Source organism: Gavialis gangeticus, unplaced genomic scaffold (genome assembly GCF_001723915.1).
Source record: "Gavialis gangeticus isolate Ggan-Ray unplaced genomic scaffold, GavGan_comp1, whole genome shotgun sequence".
Classification (NCBI taxonomy): domain Eukaryota; kingdom Metazoa; phylum Chordata; order Crocodylia; family Gavialidae; genus Gavialis; species Gavialis gangeticus.
In genome coordinates, this window is record NW_017728996.1 from 21,238,407 (window position 1) to 21,264,448 (window position 26,042).

The 26,042-nt window shown below is 43.4% G+C and overlaps 1 protein-coding gene across 2 annotated transcripts in view; it reads right to left on the minus strand.

Annotated features, from left to right (window-relative positions):
- The window catches only part of ADAMTSL3 (ADAMTS like 3), a 433,784-nt gene that overhangs the window by 17,238 nt on the left and 390,504 nt on the right, over positions 1-26,042 (minus strand). Inside the window, exons 23-27 of one of the 2 annotated variants that reach the window (XM_019504116.1) lie at positions 16,677-16,850; positions 11,064-11,183; positions 10,039-10,251; positions 7,228-7,411; positions 2,479-2,683 (exon numbers count right to left, since the gene is read on the minus strand). In XM_019504116.1, coding sequence (XP_019359661.1) covers positions 2,479-2,683; positions 7,228-7,411; positions 10,039-10,251; positions 11,064-11,183; positions 16,677-16,850 — 896 coding nt within the window. Of the gene's footprint in view, positions 1-2,478; positions 2,684-7,227; positions 7,412-10,038; positions 10,252-11,063; positions 11,184-16,676; positions 16,851-26,042 lie in introns of those variants that run through there. The other variant, XM_019504117.1, reaches the window with a different exon arrangement.

The window sequence follows — 26,042 nt, forward strand, 5'->3', positions numbered from 1 at the left end:
TTTTTTTTTTTTTTTTTTTTTTACAGTAAATACTAAAAATTCAAAACCTGGTGATAATAAATAAAACTTCATGTACTGCCTTTGTACTTGTGAATTTTTTTTCTTGTTAAGCATGTTGTGATGAGAGGGGGAAGAGAGGGAGAGAGGAGCAGGGAGCAGCAGGCACCGGGGGAGTCACCACGGGCAGGCTGGCCTGGCCAGGCCCTTGGGGAGGCTGCAGCCGGAGGAGAGCTGGGGTCAGGTGGGGAGCAGGGGCTGTCCCAGGGCTCCACTACTTAGGCCACAGCAAGGGGGCCCAGCAGCACTGGAAGTAGGGCCCAGCTGGCCTGCACAGTTCTGTGGGGATGGTGTGCAGCCACCCTGCCTACGAAGGGATGCTGCCTGGCTGGGGCAGGACACCAGGCCCAGGGAGCTCCCTGCTTGGTTTTTGTGCATGCCGGGTACATCGTGAGTGGGAGCTGCAGCCACAGCCTGTTCCCTGGGCTCTGGGAACAGCCGCTGCAGCTGGTGCTCAGGGCCGAGCCAGCCAGGAGCCTGCAGTGCAGCAGCTCTTTGCAGTGCCTGCCCCAGCCCTTGCCCCTTGAGGGGAGGTGCGGATGGGCAAGGCTGGGGCCTGGGCAGGCTGGGGCAGCCATGGTGGCTACTTCCAGACACCAGGGGGCTCCCGCGGCCAGGCCCTTGCACTGGGGATGGCTCTGTTCTGCTTGCACTGTGCCCAGCGTGCAGGGAGGCCGATCCTGGAGAGAGAAGCCCCCCGAGCCCGGCATCCTGCCCCAGCCAGACAGCATCCCCATGTGCACAGGGTGGCTGCAGTCCATCCCTGAGGAGCTGTGAGAGCCGGGCCAGGCCCCACCACAGGTGCCACTGGGCACCCCCGCCTGCCCGCCCACCACAGCTCGAGCCCACAGAGCCCCAAGGCAACCCCCACTTCCTGCCCAGCTCCCACCTTCCTAAGGCCCAACTGGGCTGGCTTGCCCGCCATGCCTCCCCCCACGCTGCCCAGACCCTATCCCAGGCACCTGGCCTCAGCACCTCAGTGGTGCCCTGGGTGGGAAAGGGTGCCTGCCTAGCTGGGCCCAGGGCTCTGCCACCTATTGGAAGCCTCCAGGGCAGCGACCCTGCGCAGCACCTGCCCCAGCCCCAGCCCCAGCCCCAGCCCTGTGCACCCTCAGCTCCTTCCAGGGGCCAGCCAGTGCCTGGGAGCAAGGGGCGTGGGCAGTAGAGTACACATCGTGTCCCTGCCTGTGTTCCCCTGGCTCCGCACTGGTGCCTGCCACAGCACTGGGACTTGTGGCTGCACACAAGAGCCCAGAGCAGCAACTTAAAAAAAAAAATTAAACAACTTTTTCACATGCCTCCTGGCAGGCCAGAAAAAATGTCTCCATGTACCACGCATGCTGGAAGCTGCCAACCCCTGGGCTATCATATTGATCAACAGTCTCATTGTTTCCTTGAGCTTCCCCAATTTGTTCCCATCTCCTGTCTTATACATGGATGGTAAGCTCTTTGGGGTAGTAACTTGGGCTACGTACAGACAAGCGAGAAGCCTGAGGTAGAATCCATCAAAACTTTGCAAATGTCTCTAAGCTGCAAAGAACAAATCAGGAATTCACAGAACACACGTTCTGCCATGAGTGGGGTAGGAAACAGGAATGCCTGCACTGGCCCAGGCCAGGAGGCTGGGGGTGCTTATGTGCACCTCCCATTATGCTGGACAGGCACAAAGGTAGTCAAGCCCAGCCAATTGGTAGCCCACACCTGACTGGCTACTGTGCAAATGCCCCCACCCACCTGCTGTCAGCTGCAGGGAGGGGGGAGCCAGCAGGCGATCTCTCCCCAGCCCTGCCCACCAACCCCCCTCCCCACAGCTGCCTGCTGGAACTGGGGGGGAGGGGGAAGTGGTACCTATCACTAAAGTGTATGTACATACCTGACTTTGGGGGATTTCACAGCTACTAGTAGTGCTGCATATAGATATGCAACATTTGTTCTCGTAAGAGTGAAATAAAACCAATGTCCTAGCATGAAAAAAGAAATACAAAATAATGGACTAAATGATAAAACTAAGTATAGCTAATGCCAGAGTTTCAAAGCTTGTTTTACATTTTCTCTGCAGGACTGGCTTATTATCAGATAAAACCTACAACTATCTTGCCCAGTACACCACCATAGTGTGTTTCATTTAATGGATGAAGTAAACCAAACAGTGACAGTAATTATACCGTTTAGGGCTTTTCCAGTGTGCCTGTGTTCAGTGTCTAGCACAACTGAATACTGCTATTGACTGTGGCCTCCACTGCAAAATGAAGAAGAACTCATATTACAATATGAAGAAACACCTACAAAATCTGCATGTAATAGGTGAACTACTTAGTATGGAGGCTAAAATGTAAATTTACAGATTGTGATATATAATGGCACAGCTGTGTTTTGATAATACAATGAGTTACCAATCAAAAGTTTCAGCCAGTAGATTACCTGTCCCTGTGACTGAATTATCCATTCCGTACATGAATGCACTATACATGGTTTCCTTCCCAGAGGACGATCTTTCTGTACACAAGCATCTGGTGGCAGCATCAGTATAGTGCCATTAGCTTTTGCTTGACGACAAGTTACTTGCCGTTGATAAAATCCATTGCCACATGAAGCAGAGCACTCAGACCATGAGCTAGTCACCCACCTAGAAAAGTCAAATAAACATAAGGACAATAAATAAGAAAACAGTGCAAACCCAAGGGAATCTTGCTGCAAACTCTTTACAAATAAAAATTGAATGAGCTAATTATTTCACCTGTGGGTTTTAGGAAGATGCCTAAATCCTTTTACTATGAGAAAAATATGAGTCAGTAACTTGAGTGCCTAAGCATCATTTCTTCTGAGCCAAGTTTTCCAGGGATGATTTTTAAAGTACATCATTTTAACAAATATGCGCTCGCTCAGGCTGAAGTTGAAAACTGTTTGGATGCACAAATTCCTGAGTGAAGTTATCCAAGATGTCAGACTAAATCATTATTATGGGCTTTTTCTGGCTTTAACAACTAGGAGTCTGTGATAATCTGACTGCAATGAAAACAGATTCACTCTTCCACATCTCACATTGTAAACTGAGGTGTAACAATCCAAATACATTTAATGTAAACAGGTGCCACAATTCACTTAAATTTCCTTTGTAAATGTTGGTGGGGACACTGTTCCACAGATCTGGTCCCCAAGTGACTGAAGGAGAGTCCCCTGGATTTAGTTTCCAAATCCTGTATTGCTGACAACCCAATAAACTTTCTATGGACAGCCAAGCAACACACTTCCACCCATGAAAACAGCAATATTGCCTCCAGCCAAAGGGATTGTGGAAGCAGTTCTATCCAGCAGTATACCCTCATCTACTCACTCTGCCTCCCTTCTGTCATTGCCCACCATTATATACTACTGCCAATATTCCAAAGATTTGCTTGGGTACACACATGCTCTAACACTGCTTATGTGACTCTGGGCATGCATCTCCTGGCACTTTACCCACTGTGATCCAATTACGCATTTTATCATGTTAAACATCTTAACAGAACTTACTTTATTCACTACAGTTTAGTTTCAACAGGAGCTATAACCTGTATATAACAGTAAAGAGCTTGTTATATAAAAGATTGAACCAAACACTTTGTATTGACCATGAATATATTCAATGGGAACAGGAGTCACACAATTTATTTTGCTTAATATTTTTCTAAATCCAGTCTTGAACTAGAGATTAGGATATTTCTTGTAATATAATTGTGATAATGTGAGCACTATCCTATTCTCTTCTACAATGAATGAGTTCTCATGATCATGTAATTTATCTAGTTGGGATGGATTATTCCTTTAAAAATCAGGTATCTGTTCTTTCCCCCCATCTTTTAGTCTTTATATTATTTGGTTCAACATTTGTACCAAATACAGTGAGACTCCAGCTTGGCAAGCACTTATTGGATGTGCAAAGCACATACATTAGCCATTAAATGCGCTTAGGTAGGTGCATACTAACATGCTTTGCTGAACAGAGATGTACTAAACATATGCTTAAATGCTTTTGATGAAATCAGGCCGAGGGAGTAGAAGATTCAAATACATGCTACTTCCCTTCACAGGTTAGCAACCATACTGGAGACAATGGGAAGGAGTAAGAGTTTTTCCCGTCAGTAATGGCTTATGCAAGACCCATTCCAGAACATTCATGGTATCTTTTTGATATAAAAGACACGGGGGGGGGAGGGGGGGTTAAAAAAAGATTTTATTAGGGAAACATAACCTTAAACATTTTCATTACTCTCTAACACACTGATTTAAAGATAGCAAAACCTAAATATGGCAGACATGGAAACAAACCTTTCAAATCATGTGAACAAGTGCATAAGTCTAAGTATATTTAAGCATTGAAAATTTCTAATAATTCTGTGCAAAACAATTATAGGGCCATTATAACAATAAGTAGAGCACTTTGGTGAGTTTTTACAGTCAGTAAGAACTACGGTCTCGGTATATTTTATCATCCAAATTAACTGTTTGGGTTGGCTGTAATGGCTCTGGGTCCAGTGTGAAGGTGCGTGCCAGAGTTTATTAATTGTTTGGAGGTGCACTGGTGCCCCAGGTATTCTCATTACTTCCTTCTTCCTTTCATCTGCTTCAATTGGCCTGATTTTAGAGGAGAACCTAAAATCGAGTCCAGGCTTTTCAAACTCCTTCAGACTATTATTTCTATTTTAGTATTGTTCCATTGGCAGCAAATCCACTTGTTACAGGCTGGCCTGCATTCAGACTCACAATTTAGAGTGATCTGTTTTTTGGCTGCTAATAATGAAATATAAACAAATTTCTTCTGATATTTATCTGTTGCTATGTGTTTTTTCAGTTAAGAATACAGACTTTAAGACTACTGGCAATTGCTCTGCCATAATGTCAGTTAAGGATTTAGCACTTCCCTCTAAAATTTTCCAGTGACAGACGATTCCAAAATGTGTGCCTGAGCTTTTCCTCCCTCATGGCTTTTACACTGCTGACAACAGGAGATACCTTTTCCCTGTAAAACATGCAAAACACTTATTTTTAGAGTGGTGGTGAGTGATCTTGCTGAAGGCCTGGAGCAGCACCTTAATGGGTTGGAAGGGCCTTTGCAAGCAGTGGTAAAATTGAAGATGAGTTTTTAGATTTTACAGCCAAAGTTTGTGGTATTTGTGTACATGGTACAGCGATATTTTTATCCTAAGAATAATCCCTAAAGGAACTGCAAATGATTCAGCCAGAAGGCAGTGGTGTGTAGGCCAGGAATGGAACTACAACACCTTTTGAAAGGCTGAGATACTATGGTGGGCGACACTGCAGAAAGATGAGATGGCCAGAACATGCTGCCATCTCTGGTACCACTCCTGCTGCTGAATACACCCTAACTTTGTTCTCCAGGGCTAGGGACAGTCATTCAAAAAGCTGGAGCCTGAATTGATTCAATCTTTGCAAATTAGTCTAACTAGCCTAGACTGGACCAATTTACAAGTGAATAGACATCCAGTGTTAACTCTAGAAATGCAGGCACATGCCTGCAGTGGCTCAGGCCAGGCGCCAGGGAGAGGGGGGTGCAAAGCAGGTGCTAGAGTAGCCCTTGGCTGCAGGGAAGCTGGGCTGGGGATGGGACGTGGCCAGCCCTGGCAGTAGCCTGGAGTGAACTGGTCAGGGAGGGGTTTAATCCCCTCCTCCCTGTCCCAACAGCATGGACCGAAGCCGGGGTCTGCCCAGCACTCCGTCCTCGCTGCTGGTGGGGACAGGGGTGGGGGCGCAGCCAGAGGCCAGCCAGCATAGCTTCCTTTGGCAAAGGGGACAGGGAGGGGGTTTATTCTTCCCTCCACCCCCTCTGCCCCCAGGGGGCTGCAGCCAAGGTCTGCCTGACCTGAATGCCATTGCCAATTACTGCCTATGCAAGGCAAGTGGCAGAATAAGCCCCCTCCTACTCCCTGTGCCAGATGCCGGAGGGAGTGGGGAATAACGTCCCTCCCTGCCCCCTTGACTAAGGGGACCTGCCACCTGGCCTCTGGCTGCACTCCCACCCCTGCCACTGGAACAGCGAGGGGGCAGCATCCTCAGTCATGGTGTTTGGGGAGCATGAGCCTCTTCCTGGCAGGAGGGTGGGGGGAACACACCATGACGTGGGTCGGAGCAGGAGTGGGTGGTCGGAGCTGCTGCAGACTGCATCAAGTGAGCAATGGCACAGGGGCTCGAAGGGGTGGCCATAGTCCTCCAAGTCCCCCTCAGCACCCCCGCTGCTGCTTGTCCCATGCAGTCCCAGCAGCTATGACTGCCCCGCGGGGGAAATAATGCCTTCTCTTGGCCTCCTCTGCCTCAGGGGCCATGTCAGTCAGCATCTGGCCGTGCCCACACCCGCATCGCTGCAGCAGTGAGGGGGGAGTGCCAGCAAGTGGACCCCAGCTCAGGTCCATGCCGGTGGGGCAGGGAGCAGGGAATTAAACCTCCTCCCTGCCAGTTCACTCCAGGCTACTGCCAAGGCTGGCCATGCCCCTGCTGCTGGAGCAGTGAGCGGAGAAATCCCTGACAGATCTGTGCTGATGGCATAGGGGACAGAGAGGGGGAATAAACCTCTTCCCTATTCCCTTCCAGAGCTAGTGTCTGGCCAGGCCCCCGCCCCTTCTTGTCCCTGCTTGGGCAGGGGAGCAGATGGGCAGGGCCATCCCTGCTCCACTGGAGCAGACAGCCCAGCCCAGAGGGTATGTTGGGATGCTGGGGAACTCTGGTTTAACTTAAACCAGGACAGGGTCTGGGACAGACATTGCATAAACTAGCTTAAACTCAGTCAGTTAAGTCTAACACTACATTCAACCAGATTTATCTCAAACCAATTTTGGCCATTTTGAAACTGGTTTATGTGCACTGGTTTATGTTCTGTTACAGGTTTAAACCAGTTTCTGATCACTAAAACAGATTTATGTGTAACTTCTGCCCCTAACCCCTGAGTGCAAAGACCCCACAAGGCTGGGTATGTCAACATGGAGAGCCTAATTCAGTCTCCTGAGATGCAAGGTACTAGAGTTTCCCCATAACAATTCTTTTTGCTGTAGGACTTGGGACTAGATAAAAAGTATATTGCAAAATGATGGTGTAACAAATGGAAACAACTTCAGGGTTTTATAAGCATAGTTTAAGAGACTATCAAGACACTTGGAAATATGGTAGGGAAAGGTTTACCTTGCAGGGCAGTCATACATGTTGCAGGACTGATAACTAACCACTGGCTTCTGACGATCATCACACAATGATTCATTCACTTTTTGTTCATCTGAATTCACACACTGCAGCTTTCTGAAGTGGGCCCCTGAATTCCCACAGCTAGCCGAGCAAGGGCTCCACTCGGCATATTCCCATTTATAGCCTGTTAATAGGAGAAGAAAATGCAAATAGGATTTAGTGGGAGAGGCCATTACAGACAGTAACTGTAACAAATGTATATGCACCATGTCAGTTTACATGTAAACCAGATAGTGTGGGAAAAACAATCTCATAAAGTGATAAAAGATCATAAGCAGGAGCAGAATTTGGTTTTACTGAGTTTCTCTCCAACACGTAGGACCAAATTCTGTCCTCAGATGTATACATATAACTCCTCAGAGAGTCAATGGGATCAATGTGTGCAGAGAGGGGTAGAATTTTACTCACTGTAGAAACTGATGATCAACTTTGAGTGCTTTAATAACATTCCTTATACAATAAGCATCAAAAAAGGAAATGATAAATAATGCTTTCCATGTTTCCTGTTGTTCTATAAGAGCTGATTCTGCAGAAAGCTCATCACTACACCAGATACTTCACATAACTGTAACATTTAAGAGAATTCTGCCTGTACTAAAACTACAGAAAAGGCATTTTATCCATAAATAATTTGTCACTAAGGCATCTGGCAAGATGAAAAAGGACTATTTTTTAAAAGAAATTTCTTTATTAAGACTGATCATCTCCAACAATTACTGCCTTTATATTTGGTCCCAATTCCAAATGATTTCCCTGCCCTCCTTTTTGACACTCAGTAAAAGATGAAGTACTATGCAATGTTGACAGATTTTAATGTGATCACAGAAGGAGTCATATTTTTCTGTAATAACCAAGAATAATTGATAGCTACCAGCTGTGTCCACAGTCTCACTCTTATGGCATATAATGAATTATTTAACTCATTGTTTTTCAATGTTTCCCTATTATTTCTGGGTTTCTTAGGATAATACAAAAGGGCCTTTTTCAAAGCAGAAATGATTAAATTTACTGACTGCAACAGCAAGGCAGAGACTTCACTGTTTGTTTAACTAGGATGACACTGCACAGCAGTGCCCTCCATATATCCACTGTGCAAAAACCACCAAAGAAGGCCTTCTGTAAAAGCAGCTAAGAAATGTAGATACCCAGGTCCCATTGAATGTCTGAGAGTTAAGCACCTAACTCCCTCGAATGATTTTTACATTCTCACCCAGTAAGTCCTCATCAGGAGAATGCTAAGGGCTGGGGACAGACAGTACACATAAACTGGTTTAAGTGATCAGAAACTGGTTTAAACCTGTAACAGCACAGATGTTCAGTGACATAAACCAGTTTGAAAATGGCTGAAACCACTCTGAGATAAACACAATAATCTCAGTATATTATATAATTGAATTCTATGGCACTTTAACGACTTATGAATGTCACAGTAAAGTGTTCACAGATGGGGGCTACTTTTCTGCTAGAGTATATGTAAAGTAGCTCTCTAATAAATACAAAAATGTGTTAAGCTCCAACCCTACACTACATAGCCTACTGAAGCAAACAGGGCTCTGTGTAGATATATTAAAATACAGGATCAGGGCCTTCTTGGTCACCATTAAAAATTAAGATTCATTTGGATGCCTGAACAACATTAACATAGGATTTGAGTATTCCCTGGGTACAACCCATAGGAAATACAGAGTAATGTATTACAAATATCACGGAAAATCATATGCATTTGCCTGGTTTTAAAAAGTTTGGGAATTTTAGTAATGGAAAAATGCCCTATCAGGGAAGGTGTTCTACAGGGAGAAGGCGTAAAGATGCTCACTTGGAAATCAGGCTGATATTCTTGGAATTTTGCTAAGAAAGAATCTTTTCCTGCCTCCAAATCTGAACATTTGATAAATGTTTTTGAATACTGCAGTACGAGTTCTATGAGCTAACACTTAGGAATGAATTTGCAATGAATCTGAGATTTGGGAGTAGAGATGAGTGAAGAATAGTGGGATTGTTTTGTGCAGCATTCTGGGGAAGAGTTGGGGATGAATTATTACATAAAGATAAAAAAATACAAAGCTTAACATCAAGAGAGGCATTAGGAAGCTGTCAGGGACCGGGGAGAGGGGAAAGGAGCACAAGACTTCTGTGGACATTGATATGGGTTGACTGGTATCTGTCTTTATGTATATTTTGGGGGATTAGATGCATCTTTCTTGGATCTGGTAATTTTTAACTTGGATTCATTAATAAATAAAGTTAAAAATCAGTCTTGTAAATCATAAATTATGACGCCATTATAATGCATCTTTGAAATAGTTTTACATTTCATAAATTACAATTATTGTAATTCATTTTTATATACTTCTTAAATGATCTAACATTCATTAGTTATTCATTTTAATTTCTAAAGACTGTTTTGAGTTGGAGTACCATCCTCATAACAAAACATATAGACTTCCACTTCAGGAAGTCATACAACTGGTCTTACTTAGTACCTGTGTAACACAGCAAGTCAGTGAACTCTCCTAGCTTCTTGATTACTGATAGCAAAATAAATACATGAAATGAGTATTCATATAATACAGAAAACCTATTGTCTTCATATAGTGTTTGCATGCATAAAGTCAGGCACGTGTGTTAGTGTTTATAGACCTGGGGACTGATTATTTTATATGTATAAAAAATAAGCTATAAAGCTGTAAAGTCCTTAAAACATTAAATATTATAACAATTCAAGAATTTGTCATAGAATTTTCAACAAACCTTCCTTCTTGACATTTACCCAAACAGACAATGGTTTTACACTAGATGAAGTCCAACATCTGTATTGTCCAGCAAATTGACCAGAGACAGTGTTCACCTCTAGGATACGTCCCCCAACCAGAGTTCTATATTCCAAATCCTTTGCTTCCTCAATTGGATGATCTCTGAAGACCCACCGAATCATATTTCTGTGATTAGGATGCACTGGACAACCTGAAAATCAGTGACATTTTAGTATCTTTCTAACCTTAGTGGATATAGTTTTTCTATTTGTGCACAGGTGTGTGGAAGTTTCTACCAATGCAGATAAGAAATGGACATATATTACAGTAATTCACAGACGTCAGAAATACAACCAAAACTGGTCTTGAGTACCTCAGACGGAGTATCTATTATATAAACTAAAATGTAGGGTCTTCTGCATATTTGTCACAATTCTTTACAGTTTTCTGTCACTAAGTGAAACTATATTATATTCTTTATGAACCAAGGATGAACTTCTAGCCCAAATGTAATCAATTATAAAATTCTCATTGCATTCAGTGGAGCCATAATTTCACCCCAAGCCTTTATGCTGGGCAAATGTAGTGGTTTTTTTAAGGGCATACATGCGCCAATACAAGTTGTTACATATCTCATTATAGAAACCACTATACATAGAAAATAAAGTTACTAGTTTAGATGGAGAAATTAAAAAACAGTCCTAGAAGCTAAGGCAATCCCGAATCATTTTCAAGCAGAGCTGAAAGAGAAACTTCTCTACCTCAGCTCAGTGGCATTTCATTTGGATGAACTTTGCAGTCACAAAAACTGCTTTGAAAAATTCTTAAATAAAAATTCAGAATCCATCTCTTTCTCTCTGGCTGCCTTCCTCTAAAACATCTGGGCCTGCAGAATGGGCCAAGGACAGCAAACATGTTCTAGGAAACCAGTGACACTCTTGACCTTGTCCCTTCCTTTTTAATAAAACTGCTACTAGCAAAACCTTTCATTCTAAAAACAAGAAATAAACCCCGGCAACATACCAATCCTTAACAGGTCACCATGTATCACACTTATGTTGGTACCAATTCCAGATGCCATTATGACACGCTTCCTTCTGCTCCCTTTGGCTGACACAGTGTTAATCTTTGGAAATCCTTGTTCTGAAAAAAGCAATCCATAAAATCTCTTCTTATCAGGAATTATACACACTGGCAATTTTAATAAAATTGTTCCATATTTTATTAATGAAATGGAAGAACTGAAGGATTTTGGAATTCTTTAGGATCATCTTCTGCACTAAAATTCTCCATCCAGCAAATGATAATTTAGAACTGAGAACTGGGAAATCTATGCCATTCTTTTGGAGGTCTTACGGCGCATTTGTAATGTGCCCTCACTTAAAAATGTATTTTTTAGCAAAACAGAGCTGTTATACTTGCCAATTAAGAAAAAACGTACAAGATCTTTGACCTTGTTTACAGTTTCTCATGACAATGTCATCTATTATTGCTTTATCAGACATCCATCTAAACCAATTTTTAAGAAAAATTCTCACTGGAGTCAGTTTAACTCCTTGGTTTCTTCAGATGGAAATATGACAAATTGCTAAAATAATAAAAAGAAAATCTCTTCAAAATCTGCTCTGTATAGTAGAGGATGCATAATGTAGTCATGCCTGTCACCATAGTAACTTCTCCTCTTTTATAATATGCCAGAATAACTGCCAAAAACATGGGCAATCTGTCAGTAACACAGAGTTCTTTGCCACTTTGTCAACATTTATTTTTTAATGACTGTGCATATTATACCTGGTCCTGCCTCCTTCTGTGGTTTAGGGCTTTTAACATTTTTTAACTTTCTCAGGCTTGTGCTCATTAATTTGACCCTTCTGCAATTTTTGGATGTGGAATGACTATAAAGTACTTTCTACTGTGTTTGCATGAATGGTGGATTGCAAAACTGCTTCAGGCCAGGCTGTGAATAAACCATCCTGACACAAGGGGTAGAAACAGATGTTGCTAAGCTGAAGCAGGTCAGCTGTGGCAGGATGTGTCCCACCGCAGCTGATCAGCTTTATTGGGTGACACACATCACCCTCTGTCCTGCATTGGGTCCCTGACTGATGTGGGGCAATGGAGGATGTATTATCCTTGTGCAGGGATTCCCCACACTGACTTGTGAAGGCACTGAGCAGTGTGGGAGTCACAGAGTGGTGCAGGAACCAGGGAATCCCTGGCACCTTGTGCCTCCAATCTGGGACCCACACTGACCTGTGCATCTGTGGGAAACATGGGCTAGCACAGGTCCTGGCAAGGAGGTAAGGCAGGGGGGAAGTTCTTGGCACCCTGTGCCTCCATGCTGGGACCTGCACTGACCCAGAGGCATGGAGTGCCAGGAATTTCCTGGTTTCTACGCCATTCCACATCTGGACCCATGCTAAACTGTGCTTCATGTGGAGGCATGGTTCAGCACAGGTCCTGGAATGTCAGTGACTCCACTTCTCCTGCACTGCCCCCCTGTACTAACTTGCACCTCCGTGTGAGGCATGGATCAGTGCAGGTCCCAGAGTGGAGGGTTCCACTAAGTAGGGAACCCTGACTTGACCCACTTACCAAGACATGCCCTGCACCTCTCTGTAAGCAAGGAAAGCCAGGCAGGTGCTCCAGCGCCTTGAGGGTCCTGATCCTGGGATGCACAGGACTGGGTCCCTGGGGCACCTGCCCTGGGTGCCTGGAAGCAAGGGTAGCTCTGAGCTGCTTGCACTTTCCCACCAGTCAGTAGATATTGGACACCAAGTAGCACACTGTATTACTATCTTTTGTTGCAGCCACTGATGTTGCAAGATAAAGGGCAGGGATGTTTATTTGCTCACCATATGTACCACCATAAACATTGTTATGGCATCACAAATGCAATACAGGCAATGTCTGTTTCTACCTAAAGACAACAAGGGAATAATAGTTGCATCTTCAGTCCTTGCCTCAATGTTGTGCTGCCACTTGACATACCAGAATGGATCAGGAGCCAAAAGGCATATATGGGCTGGGGAAATTTAAATGCCTGAGGTGGCCAGGCCTTAAGTTCCAACTGTAGCAAACCTCCTCCTGAATCCAGTGCAGGTTTTACCCACGGGCAGATCTAGGATTTTGAAAAGGGAGTGCAGATGATGTAGTGCATCACTACATAACACAACACTTGTTTTCCCATTAAAAAGAAACCAGAAGCTTTACTAAGGTGCTAGGGGGCTAGGACTACATTATTTAGTTTAAGATCCAAGCAAAAGCAAATATAATAGGATGGGGAGTTGAGGGGAAGGGAGTGGTGGGTGAGAAGGAAGGGGCTGATTGCCAGAGTGCGGCAAGCACCTGGTGCCAGGGGAATACAGCTGTTAACCCCGAACTGGCACCCCACACCTCAGAGTATTCCACCATGGCTTCAAAATGCCCCTCACTGCCCTTTATGCATTGCCCTGCCACCTTGAATGCCCCCTGGTTCTATTCTTTCCCCTGTTATCCCACATATTCCCCATGCTCAGCCCCATCCATTGTGCCCCAAGCCCAATCAGACCCCACCCTCCCTCTCACCGCCCACTGAATCCTACCTTGCCTCCTCACTGGTCCCATGAACCCACTGCACCTTCCACATACTTGTTGCCATCACAGCCCAGCCCTCCAACAACTCACCATTCCCCTCCAAACCCACTGAGCCCTTTCTTTCCTCCTCTAGTCACTCAAAAAGTCCCTCACACCCTCTCAACCCTACCCCCCACCCAATGCCTCTCATATCCCATATTATCCCCACAGCCCCAACCACACTCTTCAGCTTGAACCTCATCCACCCATCACCCCTATGATGCCCCAGGCCTTCCTCACCCACACCCTTCTTTCCCTCAGGCCCCCCTCCTTCCCAAATCCCCTTGGTACCTGTAACCCTCCATCCAAACCACGGGAGAGCCTTCTCCTTAGAAACCCTCTCAAACAGTTCCCCCTTTTCCTTATAGCCCCAGACTACAGGGCACGTGGGGGTAGGGCTGTAATGGCTCTCCCTCTCCTCCACTGTCTTCCCTCCCCCTGGCATGCCCAGAGCTGGTTTCCACAGCACTCCACCCTTAACAAACAGAAACAGTTGGGGCCAGGAGAAGACTCACTTCAGCTGCTTGCAGTAGCTTTACTCCACTGGACCCACTCATTGTCAGTTTTATGCCACCCTTGTTGCACTACTAGTTCAGCCTCCCAGGCTAGGGATAGATATTCAAAAAGCCTGAGCCTGAATTGATTCAATCTTTGCAGGTTCATCTAACCTGACTAGGCTGAACTGGTTTGTAATTGAACAGGCATTCTCTTTGGACTAAGGAAATTCAAGTGCATACCTCCAGTGGCTTAGGCTAGAAGCTGAGAGGCACTAGAACAGCCCTCCCTTCCCTTGCATAGTGCTGAGCTGAGGAGGGCATGGCCAGGCCCTGGCATGATGCTTTGATTAGGGAGTTCTGCCTGCATGGTCCCAGGCTTTTCCCCACTGGCTGCTCAAGGGGTGGGAGTGTTGCCAGACTCTAGCCCCCCTGCTAGGACTCTGAGGGAAGGGGTGGGGTGTCGTACATGCATCTGCTGATGATACAGAGCTTTTCAATCTCCTTCCCTGCTTCTTTATATTGTCTGCAACAAACTGACAGACAAGCAAGCCAGCACGGGGCTGATAACAGTGTTTATCACCTCATCCACAAAACAATAGCCTCTCTCCATCTCTCTCTCCACTCTTCTTAAACAGCTTACCAGCTGACCAGTTGATTAGCTCCAAAAAGCCCTAAGCAGTCACTGTCCTGTCTGCCTGTCCCAGTGAAATTGGAGAGACACACACACATATACACCTTTTGGCATTAGCTAGCATACCACATGCCTAGGGTCCATGAGTCTGGGGTCTGTGCTGTGGGAGATGGGAGGGCGGGGGACTCCTGCTTAAGCAGTGGGCAGTGGGGAGCAGAGGGTAGGGCAGGGGGAAGTCAGGCAGACCCTGCTGTGCCTGCAGTCTCTGCTGGAGCTCCAGCCAGGGAGCAGAGGGGAGGAGTCAGCTCTGCTGTGGAGCAGAGCCCCACCCAGCCCAGAGAGCATGCTGGGGGAGTCTGGCTTATCTTAAACCAGTAAGGGGTCTGGGACAGACATAGCATAAACTGGTTTGACCAAGTCAATTAAGTCTGATACTACATTTACCAAGGTTTATCTCAAACCAGTTTCAGCCATTTTCAAACTGGTTTATGTGCACTGAACATCAGTTCTGTTACAGGTTTAAACCAGTTTCTGATCACTTTAACTGGCTTACGTGTAATGTCTGTCCCTAGCCCCACAGCTTCCGTCATCTGCTGCAATAAATAACCCAGGAAAGGGTTACTATAATAATTTACCTCTTTGCCGCCTCTTTTCAACTCCCTTCTGCTTCTGAGCACTGCACAAACACCCAGCTCAGCCTGCCTTCAGCATTATCCCTCCCCTCCCTGTTTTTGTTTGCTGTTTTACACTTTGAGTGGAACACAAATCAAATGAGAGCCAATGCACTACCAACCCCTCTTCCCTGATCTGTCCCTGCTTTTGTTGCTACTTACATATGAACTGAAGGATTTGCTTCCTACTGCTTATTTCACATTCATTTAAGTCAATGTCAGAGAGTGAAAACTAGAAATTAAGTTTGGGCTCCTACTAGCTCTTTTGTGTGTCACACCTCCATAGTAAAAACCACCCTGCTTAAAAACATCTGGATTCTTCTCTAACAAGAAAGATACAGATTGCATGCACATCTTCCTGGCACGGCTTACAACAGGCTCCACAATTTCATCCTTGCACAGGGACTCCCAATCCATCTTTGGAATGTCTTACTATACCAACAGGTCTCACCCTCTATAAGTCTGTAAGTCACCTGATTTCTGGGTACTTAAGAATAAGGACTTAGTAAGAATACTTTAAGAACTCAGCATCCCTGGCTAACACACAACATTAGAAGAGGTAATCTTTACCACTGGAAGATTCAGCTACTTAAGACATTTTTGTGGGGGGGAGGGGAAAAGCAAGCTTGCAAATTTTACATTACTAGTTTATTTGCAGCACAGTTGTTTAATCATGGTTTGGTTTTGTTTTTAAAGAGTTTTCTATTTCCTGTTACTTTACTACTATTTACTACGGTAAATAGCACTATTCAGCTTTAGTAGCCAATAGTCTGTTATTTTTACTCTCTACTACTATGTCTATAAGATTAGATAGTACAGCTTATATTACAGTGTGTTTTTCTGTAAAGTTTTCCAGGTGACTAGCAGCAGCTCCCCTTAGTACTCAGGTGTACCCATTATGCATTTTGTAATCAGGTGCTGGAAGTCCACTCCAGATGCTAGCAGACCTATTTCTCCTCCTTGAAGACTAAAGACTAATGCCCAAAGGAAAACAGGCACAGCATCAGGAGAAAAGAGTCACAAACCAAGCTCTCTGTACCCAAAGTCTATGAATGGATTATATGAAATAAAAAATATCACTTCATAGGATCAGGACCACTCAGAAAGTTCCAAGCCTAAAGGGTTAATTAAAGGGTTAAATATTTCCCCCGACATATCCCAAACTAATCTAAGGACAAGTTTGCCATTGCTTATGAATGATGAACTACAATTTTTCACTTACCAGTTAAGTGAAGAACAGATGTTCCTACTGCTTTTCCAAGCACATTAGTTGCTGTGCAAATGTATGTGCCTGCATCTTCATATGACACATTCCTCAGAAATAAGGACCCATTCAAAAGCAAGAAAGAACTGTTCCCTGTCATCTTAATCCAACTTATGTTTGGTCGGGGAACACCTTAAAATGCAAATAATAAACACACACATCACTTTTAATAAATCCTAGATTTTGTACTTCATACTGCTGCCTACCACCATAGTCAGTGTCTTGAACTACAATGTCATTTCTCAAATGGTGGGAATTCAAACAATACTTCACTAAATCAAGCACATTTTTGCATCTGCCACAAAATAGAAAACCCCTCAGTTGTGTAACTGTTGTTTATAATACTTGGTTCTATTATTTCTTCAGCACACTACACACATAAAAAGTTAAGCTCCATGTGGGAAGCTACCAGAATGCTTCTACAGACGACTGTCAATCTCAAAAAAGCAATACATTGCAATATTAGGGCCTGATTCATAACCTTATGTTGACGTAAATCATCCCACTGGAGGACATGGGACCTAAATAAGTATTACTTCTGCAAAAGTTTGCAGAGCCATAGATTTATTTTACACAGAGGCTTTCAGTTAGCACAGCACAGGACGAAGTAATGATGTTAAAATTCTAATTAAAATAAAAAAGAGGGAAAAAAAACACAAGTGTGTATGTCTGGGGGAGGGAAGGATATATTTACAAATGACATTAGAAGATAGATGGGGTAGCTTGTACCAGCAGCACAATAAGGGATAGAAGGTAACAATGTGATACAGTTTTCACCAGCAAAACTCTTACATTTTATGCTATGGAAGGCTAACCATATTCTGGTACCTTTTATTTAAATGTTCTGTCATCTCTCTTATAGTGTACTGACATTGGGAAAATTGAAAGGGTCAGTGCTAGCACCAATACTTTTCAATGTATATACCTAAGATTTCCTGCCTACATATAAGCAATATGTGTATGCTGACGACGTTGCCATAGTAGCCCAAGGAACAGACATGACGGAACTGGAAAAGAGACTGAGTACTGATACAGAACTCATCGCTGTCTCCCCAAGTGGTGCTTCAAGTTGAGCATCAATAAATCAGAATCATCACAATTTCACCTGGACAGCTGTCTACCCAAGAGCACACTGAATATAAGAGTAGGCAACCACATCCTTGCTCATGAGCATACCCCAACCTATATTAGATTGTTCCCTCACCTATAAACATCACACCCAGAAGCTCAGCAGTAAAGTCTCTGCACAGTTAGCTGTCTTAAGATGTTTAGCCAGCATGACATGGGGGGCCAACTTCAGAGTGCTCAGAACCACTGCACTTGCAATGGCACATGCCCCAGCAGAATATTGTGACCCTATATGGTCCAGAAATTGTTACACTGAAAAGCTCAATACTATACTTAACAGTGCACTGAGACTCATAACAGGTTATGCAACTCACACAAACAGAGAAGTACACCCTGTACTCTTTGGCATTAGATCAAGTGATATAAGAAGACAGCCCCTAACATCATTACTGGCAATAGAGGCAAGAGATGATGAAAATTACCTGCTCCATCAACCATTAATTGAAGGCCTGAACAGATGGAGGCTTAAGTGGCTTAAAAATAGCAAATCGTTTGTACATGAAATCCACAAGCTCCTGGAAGAGGCTGGAGATGTTGAACCAAACTATGGGCAGCAACAGAGTGGGCCAACCACTGGGAAAGGTGCACAACACCAAGTAAGTCCCTTACTGGACACAACCATGGCAGGGAAGCATGGGTCAAGCTGAACAAACCGAGATCTGGATACGGATGCTTCAAAACAACACTGTACATGCTGGAACATCTTGGACAGCTCCCTGTGTGAATGCGGTGCCCAGCAAACAGCACAGCACTTAATTGAAAGTTGCAGTTTCTACAGATGCCCAGATGGGGTAAGTGAAATCTGCATATTGAGCTACAACATCAGACAGTGGCTCATAGATCTGGAAGTTGGTATCTGATGCCACACAAAAGAGAAAAGACGGAACGCCCTCCTATTATAAATCCTTAACCTCTAAGAAATGCACAAAATTCAGAACTGGCTGGTATTTGATATCCCAAATGTCAAGCTCTGACTTGTTCAAATAAACAGTGCTACCAGTGTTGAATGCTTTCTAACATTGCTCTTTTCCCACAACATTTGTCTTGAAATGAAGTTCTGCAAGCTGTTAGAGCCAGCAGATTAAGCACTTTATTGCTGGTCCTTTGTTCCAGCTGCAGCAGCAGCAATATTCTTTTGAAGTTCCAAACATCCAGAGAAATCCCGCCAGATACCTGTGACATATCTGGCCCAGTGTTTAGCCGAGGTGGTGTGCTATGCATGATGCACAAGGCAGGCATGCAACAATTAAATTGTCATTAGCATAAACACTTTTCTTGTTTAGAATTTTTTACCATTAGCCATTTAAGATATAGTAGCCGCGTCTGCACATGCGGTGGACTGCACAGTTGTTACTAAACAGCCATTTAGTGCTTGCTTAAGCAAGCGAGCTTATACAAGCATTAAATGCCTCCGCAGTACCATCACCACAGTTTTTTCCCTGACACTACTGCACAGTAGCTCATTACTACTCTGCAGTACCGTCGCCACATGGTCAATGCCCAGCATTGGTACTAATACTATAGTACAATACTGCATGGTACTAATAAGCTACGTAAATTGTTGCTACTGTGCTGTAGCATATCGTGTAGACATGCCCACTAGTGGGTGCTACTATGGAACCGAACCAATTATGCAGGATATTTGGAAACATCAACCATGCCGAAAGCTAGTTCAGCTTCCTTTCTTCACAGAACATTGGGTATTATTGCTTTACGGATTATGTCTTCATGATGTGGAATGGTCCGTAAGAAGAACTTTAATATTAATTTACTGGCTTAGCACTTTCAGTGCACACCTCAGGTTTCCTTTAATGTAATAGGAACCAGATATATTGTGGATCCTGCTATTTCACTGATGGAAAAGGCTCCCCGCACCACTTTGACTATAAAGCTACTGGAGAGAAACACCCCATTGTACTATCACAACTTTTATTGCAGACAGTTTAGCAACCGGTGAATGTTTTTAGGCTCAGAATATTTTGCTCTGCTGAATAAAACAGCCCAAGTTATAAATTTACAGAGTCCACTACAGTGTAAAAAACAAGTGGCTCTTCCAGTTTTCCACAAGAAACTTTACACCATTTTGAGAATCCTCCTGGAATTAGGAAGAGGGCTTGTTTTAAGCACCTCTTTTTTCATTACACCCTATTTTTTTGGCTAACAGATATTACTCTCAGACATAGTCACATTTTTCCTTTACAGCACATTTTCCATCGCTTTTTGAGGATTTGTATTTACAGTACAGACAGGTTGAGGAGGAGGTGTACAGATGCTGAGCTGGTTTAATCTAAGGTTTGGGTTAACAGCTAGACCACAGCCAGACTTCAGTGGCACTAAAATCTTGTGAGCAAATTACAGCCAAGAGAAATAAGCCAAAAACAGCACAGTAAAAATGGATTTGTGCGAGGGGATTCAAAGACTAACTTCCCCAGCTTATGTGCATGTGAGGGAAGATGAGATCTAAGCTTCTGGACTAGGTTTCTTTCTAGCTGATAGTGTCTAATTGTTCAGTTTTACACCAGAGATAGTATTGTTTAGTGAAAAAAACTGTATGAAATAGAGTCCCACACTGCTTTCAATACAGAATGTGTGCATGCATGCCAGGCTGCAGCATGAAGTAGAAAGAGTTTGAAGAATACATCCGCCTCTCATTGAAGGCTCCAAAATAGGTTATCTGCCACATTCCCTGTTTAAATGAGCAAGACTTTCTTGAAATTAATCTTTCACAGCTTTAACTTTCGTTTCAGGGAAAACAAGGATGCAGTTTTACCCAGGGTGAAAGATAGGCCAAGTTGTTTCTCAACTAAATAAAAACTAAAGCTGTTTCTCAACTAAAGACGAAGGCCACTCTCATGATCGGGGGCAGCAGGGCAGACCCTACGAGGAGAGGCTATGGGACCTTAACCTATTCAGACTTCACAAGAGAAGGCTGAGGGGGGACCTGGTGGCCGTCTATAAACTTACTAGGGGGGACCAGCCGGGAATGGGAGAGACCCGGTTCCCCCGAGCGCCTCCCAGAGTAACAAGGAATAATGGCCATAAGTTGTTAGAAGGTAGGTTTAAACTAGACATCAGGAGACACTACTTCACAGTCAGGGCGGCTAGGATCTGGAACCAACTTCCAAGGGAAGTGGTGCTGGCTCCTACCTTGGGAGTCTTTAAGAGGAGGCCTGACGTTTACCTAGCTGGGGTCATATGAGCCCAGTTTTTCTCCTGCCCAGGGCAGGGGGTCGGACTAGAAGATCTACAAGGTCCTTTCCAAACCTACATCTATGAATCTAAGGCTGTGTTTTTTTCCAAGCTAGGTCTAAAGAATAATGCTTCAAAAAAGCATGAACATAACTCCATGTGGCTGCTCAGCGGCTGCCTTGATTAAAATGCACAACGACAGCACTAAATAAGCTAAGATCTGTCCAGCAGTGTAACCATGAGGAATAAAACAACACAGTCTAATGTCTCTTTAAGAATACGTGAAATCGAATCTGTGACAACAAGCACTATTATACGCTAACTGTAATTGAAGAGTTATGGCATGCTAATCCTACAAGGCAAAATTAGGGTTGTTTTAATACCTCTGCTCTGAATTTCTATACCTAAACTTTTTTCTTTTCAAGATTAACCTTCACAGTGAATTTACTGGTCTTATGAAGATAGCTTTGGAGATTAATGCAACAGGCCCAAAATGAATTTTACTCTAAATTACTGGTGCATATTCTCAGTTTTACCACAGTTTTTATATGGGACTTAATACTAAAATATGCTTACCTCTTAAACAGTGTGGTACACTGACTTACTGGGGACCAGTTTGGGAGCCCTTTACTGAGTTTTTTTTCATTTGACATTCCATACGTTTCCCCCAACCTTTGTACGGGTGGGAACTGACCCTTTTTGGGTAAGACTGAGCTATGGGTCTATTGGCTGCATTTGCCTCGGAGCTCTTTCTGCACATGAGTGTAGGCACATAAATGTAGATGGCAGGAGCATTAAGGATAATGCTTAGTTACAACCTAGGCTCTCTGCAGTGAAGACACAATCAGAAGCAGCTTCAGGACTTTGCTGCAATTTGCTGTACTGTTTTGGTGATGCACAGAGCCTATAAAGAAGACAGTTGGTACTATGCTTGGTGCTTCAAGGGCAGCCATGCCTACTTCCTACAAATCAGAGTAGCCCCTGAGCAGCCCAGAATCTGGGAATCATAAGGATGGTATAAAGTTTTAACCTACTTTTAGAGAAATATAGTACAGTCTGGCCAGCAGTTGTTTTTTATTGTATAGTGCTTTGAGGTCTGGCAACCTGCAACTTGTAAATGGATTAAAGAAAGAAAATAGGCAATAGAAAAATATAAAACCATCCTTTGAGTGCTCCTTTACTTTCTCATGGCTTTTGGATATGGAAGCTTGCACATTTCCAGCCTTTTGGACACTTCAGTTATCTGATCTTCCATATATTTCCAATGGAAGATCTATTTCTACCTGCCTCTCATGGAAGACATTCTTGTACTTATTGTCATTTCTGGAATAACTATCAGGAGAAACTCTTACTCTTGGAAGAGACTAAGGATGAATTATTTTTAGAAGTGGCAATCATGACTCGAGATGAACCAGGAGGGAGTAAGGATGAATATCAAAACTGCCAAACATTTCCAAGCAGGCACAGAGCTTGATTGGCCAATACAGAGAAGACTGAACTGCTTCCGAACAGGGGTTAGAACTGAAGTTAACGTGCAACTGTGGGGATACTCCAATGATGCAAGCGCCATGTGCAAATGTGGAAGAAACTGTCAGACTACAAAACATCTACTGGCCTACTCATGTATATGTAAATCATGCACCAATGAGGACCTTGCTAAGGCTACGGATTGAGCAACATAGTATGTGCCTATTTTTGGACCCAAATTTGAATATGACAGGCCACAGCATTTAACATTCATCCACTTCTCTCAGAGCACCATATAGTGGCAGTACCAAAGCATTAACATCATTTTTACACTTCTGTTGAATAAGCTTTCATTGTGCAGCTTCCATGTAATTGCTTTAAAAAAATTAAACATTATTAAACACTAATGAACTGAGATGCTGCTTTCATACTTCTATTTATTGCTGCATGATGAGCTAAATATCATCAGGTTTTGTGAGAAATTGGGCACAAAATGGTAATTTCTCCCATTCTTCCTGTGATAGGGCTCTCACAGTGCTACCAATGCAACAGTAAAAACCATTCAATCAGTCACATGGACAAAATGGCATAGCTATCAAAGAGTTGTTTTTCCTACTTAGAGTGGTAGAAGCTTGTGTTTTATCCTTTAAGGATCAAGCACCTAATCTTTAGGCCACGTGTAAATGAAACAAGAGTCGTGTCTGGATGACACTTCAAAACGGGCTAAATGCTTTTGCAGCACTTTAATAGTGTCAGTATTTGCATGCCTCAGCAGCATATTGCACATTAATTCCAGCCACTGTAGGAACTTCAGTGGCATAATGCGCCTTAAATGACTTGGGGCGCAGCAAACTATAACTCTTTCGTGGAGCAAAGCACTGGGCTCCATGCAGCTCCACAGCTCTGCAGGCAGTGCGATAGCAGCCTAGGAAAGCAGGCTCCACCCAAGAAAAGCAGAGAGCCTGATCTTTTTTTTCCCTCCCTCTGGAGCCTTCCTGCCTGCCTGAGCTGTATGGGGGCCCAGTGCTTCCCTCCTCGGCTGTGGTGTCCCCCGGGACTGCCCGAGCCAGGTGACTGTGGGTGGGTGCTGCTGGGGGAGTGGGGGGCACACAGCTGCCATAGGGAGAAGCACCAGCCTCCCCCTCCGCCCCACAGCTCAGGGACTGCTTCGCCCACCAGCAGCTTGCCCTCCCCTCCCTGCCACTGGAGAGGCAGGTAAGTGCACAGTGTGTGCACAACACGGGGGTTTAATCAGCCATAAATGGAAGCAGTGTTTTTTAAAACCCACTGCTTCAATTTAGGGCCCCTGTTTCATCTACACAAGTGCCTAAGTTTTGTATAAATATTAAAGTTTCTTTGCCATACTAGAAATACGACTATAGAATTTCCTTCTTAGTTGAGACAAATTATAAGAAAAGCCAAAATGTGACTGAACCCATTGACCTAAAGGAGGACTTAAACAGCAGCTAGTTCTTGCCCGCACCCCTGAACTGCCCTTAGGCTGGGCTTGAAACAGTTACAAACTACATTACTTACATTTTGAGGCCCCTTTACCTGAACCACAGTGTGTTAAGGCACCTTTGTGTAAAAAAGTAATTGGCCCTGCGCAAGTGAAACAAAGATGTTTCAAAAGACACTTATTTAAAATTTTAAAAAATATTTTCCTCTACTTCATATATTTTTCTGCCTTTTTTCCTCTGAGTCGATAGGGTCTCTGCTGATGTAATTTTGCTCTTCATGGAGCTCTTTTGATATTAGGCCATCATCTAGTTTGCTTGGTTCTACCGCTCCTGTTTCTATATTCTGTACTCTTCATTTTACAGTCCCTTCCTTAACCAAGGAATATAAGCTCCTTCTAAAAGTCCTTTACATAGTGTCTCTAGTAGTCACCTGACATGACTACTATACAAAATATTCCACTCAGAGCTCAACTGTTCTGAGTCCTCCTGAGAATAAATGGCAGGAATGCACATTGAGCAATTCTGTTATAGTAAATGTAATATTTTTAATGTATACCTTTTGAACTCCCCTGTTTGTCATGTAAAATAAAAATCCCATTCTCCATATACATCCAACCAGCACAAAAAATATTACAAGCAGAATTCTTTGAATTCTCTATGGTCATGCTGTGATCACTCTAACTTACACTGGAGGCTACTTTCACCACCACCCTGCCCAAGAATTAAGTAAGGCTGAAAAGTGACTCATAGCCATCTTTGTTTTCTCCAACCCCAGCTATGTTCAATGCAGCTGAGGATGAAATCTGACAGGTATCCAACCTTCCCCGTACAATCAAAGGATTCAGGAAGCCTGGGCACAATCCTGTTACTGTTGATGCCCGTGGGAGTTTTGTCATTGACTTCATTTGGTAATAGGATCATACTCTGTGGCTCCAATTCAGGAAAGCACTTAGCAAATGATTAAATCCATCCCTATTAGGGAAACCAAATAAACACATGTAGTTAAATGTATGCATGATTGCCCTTCCTGAACAGAGATGCTTTACTGAACTGGGGTCTGATTAACTTTAAAAACCTTTAATACCAGAATTTTAATCCTGTAGTGGTGCTAAATCCTCTGTTCTTAAACATGTCTGTTATAGACCTAAGTAGCTATAACATTTTAAAATTAGTTTAATCTATTTTTCTGACCTTAAACACAAGCTATTTTCCATTAGCACCAGAGAAGCTCTAAAATATTCAGTGTTCCATGAAAAAAGGTCATTTTCCACCAGGAGTTGCTCTGGAACAGCAAATGTTATGGAAAAAAATTGCAGCTCTGAAAGGGCTGCAAAACACGTGTCTAAAAAAAAAAATCTGCACTATAGGGTGCCCTTAAAATATTCAGTGTTCAAAAACAAATTTCCTCCAACCTTGAAAACCCTATGAAATATTACACACTATAAAAATCTTGGCCAACTAACTGGTTGCTCTAAAACATTGGATATGTCTTCAGAACTTTTTTCCTCAGCTATGTAGAATCTCATAAAGTTCTGTGTTTCCCATTCAAGAGCAAGGCAGAACTGTGCTGGCACAAACCACTTTTTGTTAAACACTTTCTTTTTCTAAAAGTTTAACTAACTTTAGAGGCTATTTTAGCATGCCATCCTTAAGAGGAAATATACTGTTGTTCACTGTCTACTCAATGACTATCATCTGAACAATGCTTGCCATGGAATCACTTAGATCCATAGTAGAGTTAGTTTAACATTTTACTTCTGATAACATTTTTGAGTACACTTCAAATGGTCTCTCCTCTCTGTTAGAAGCCATATAAATACCTCTATATTCACCTGAGTTTTCCTATAGCCAGAAATGCACATTTTCCTTGGGCCCAATTCTTGCAGCTAATCACAAAGCTCATGTTGAGTTTATATGGGGCAGAATATGTTCCCATTTGGCTCTCTGTCTGCCAGAACTGAAACACATTCTCCCTATGAACAGAATTTTAAGACTATGATTTTCAAAATTAAGCACCTAAAATTAGGCTCCTAATAGTTAGGCATCTACATTAATGTAAAAGTTAGGCATCTACAAAAAT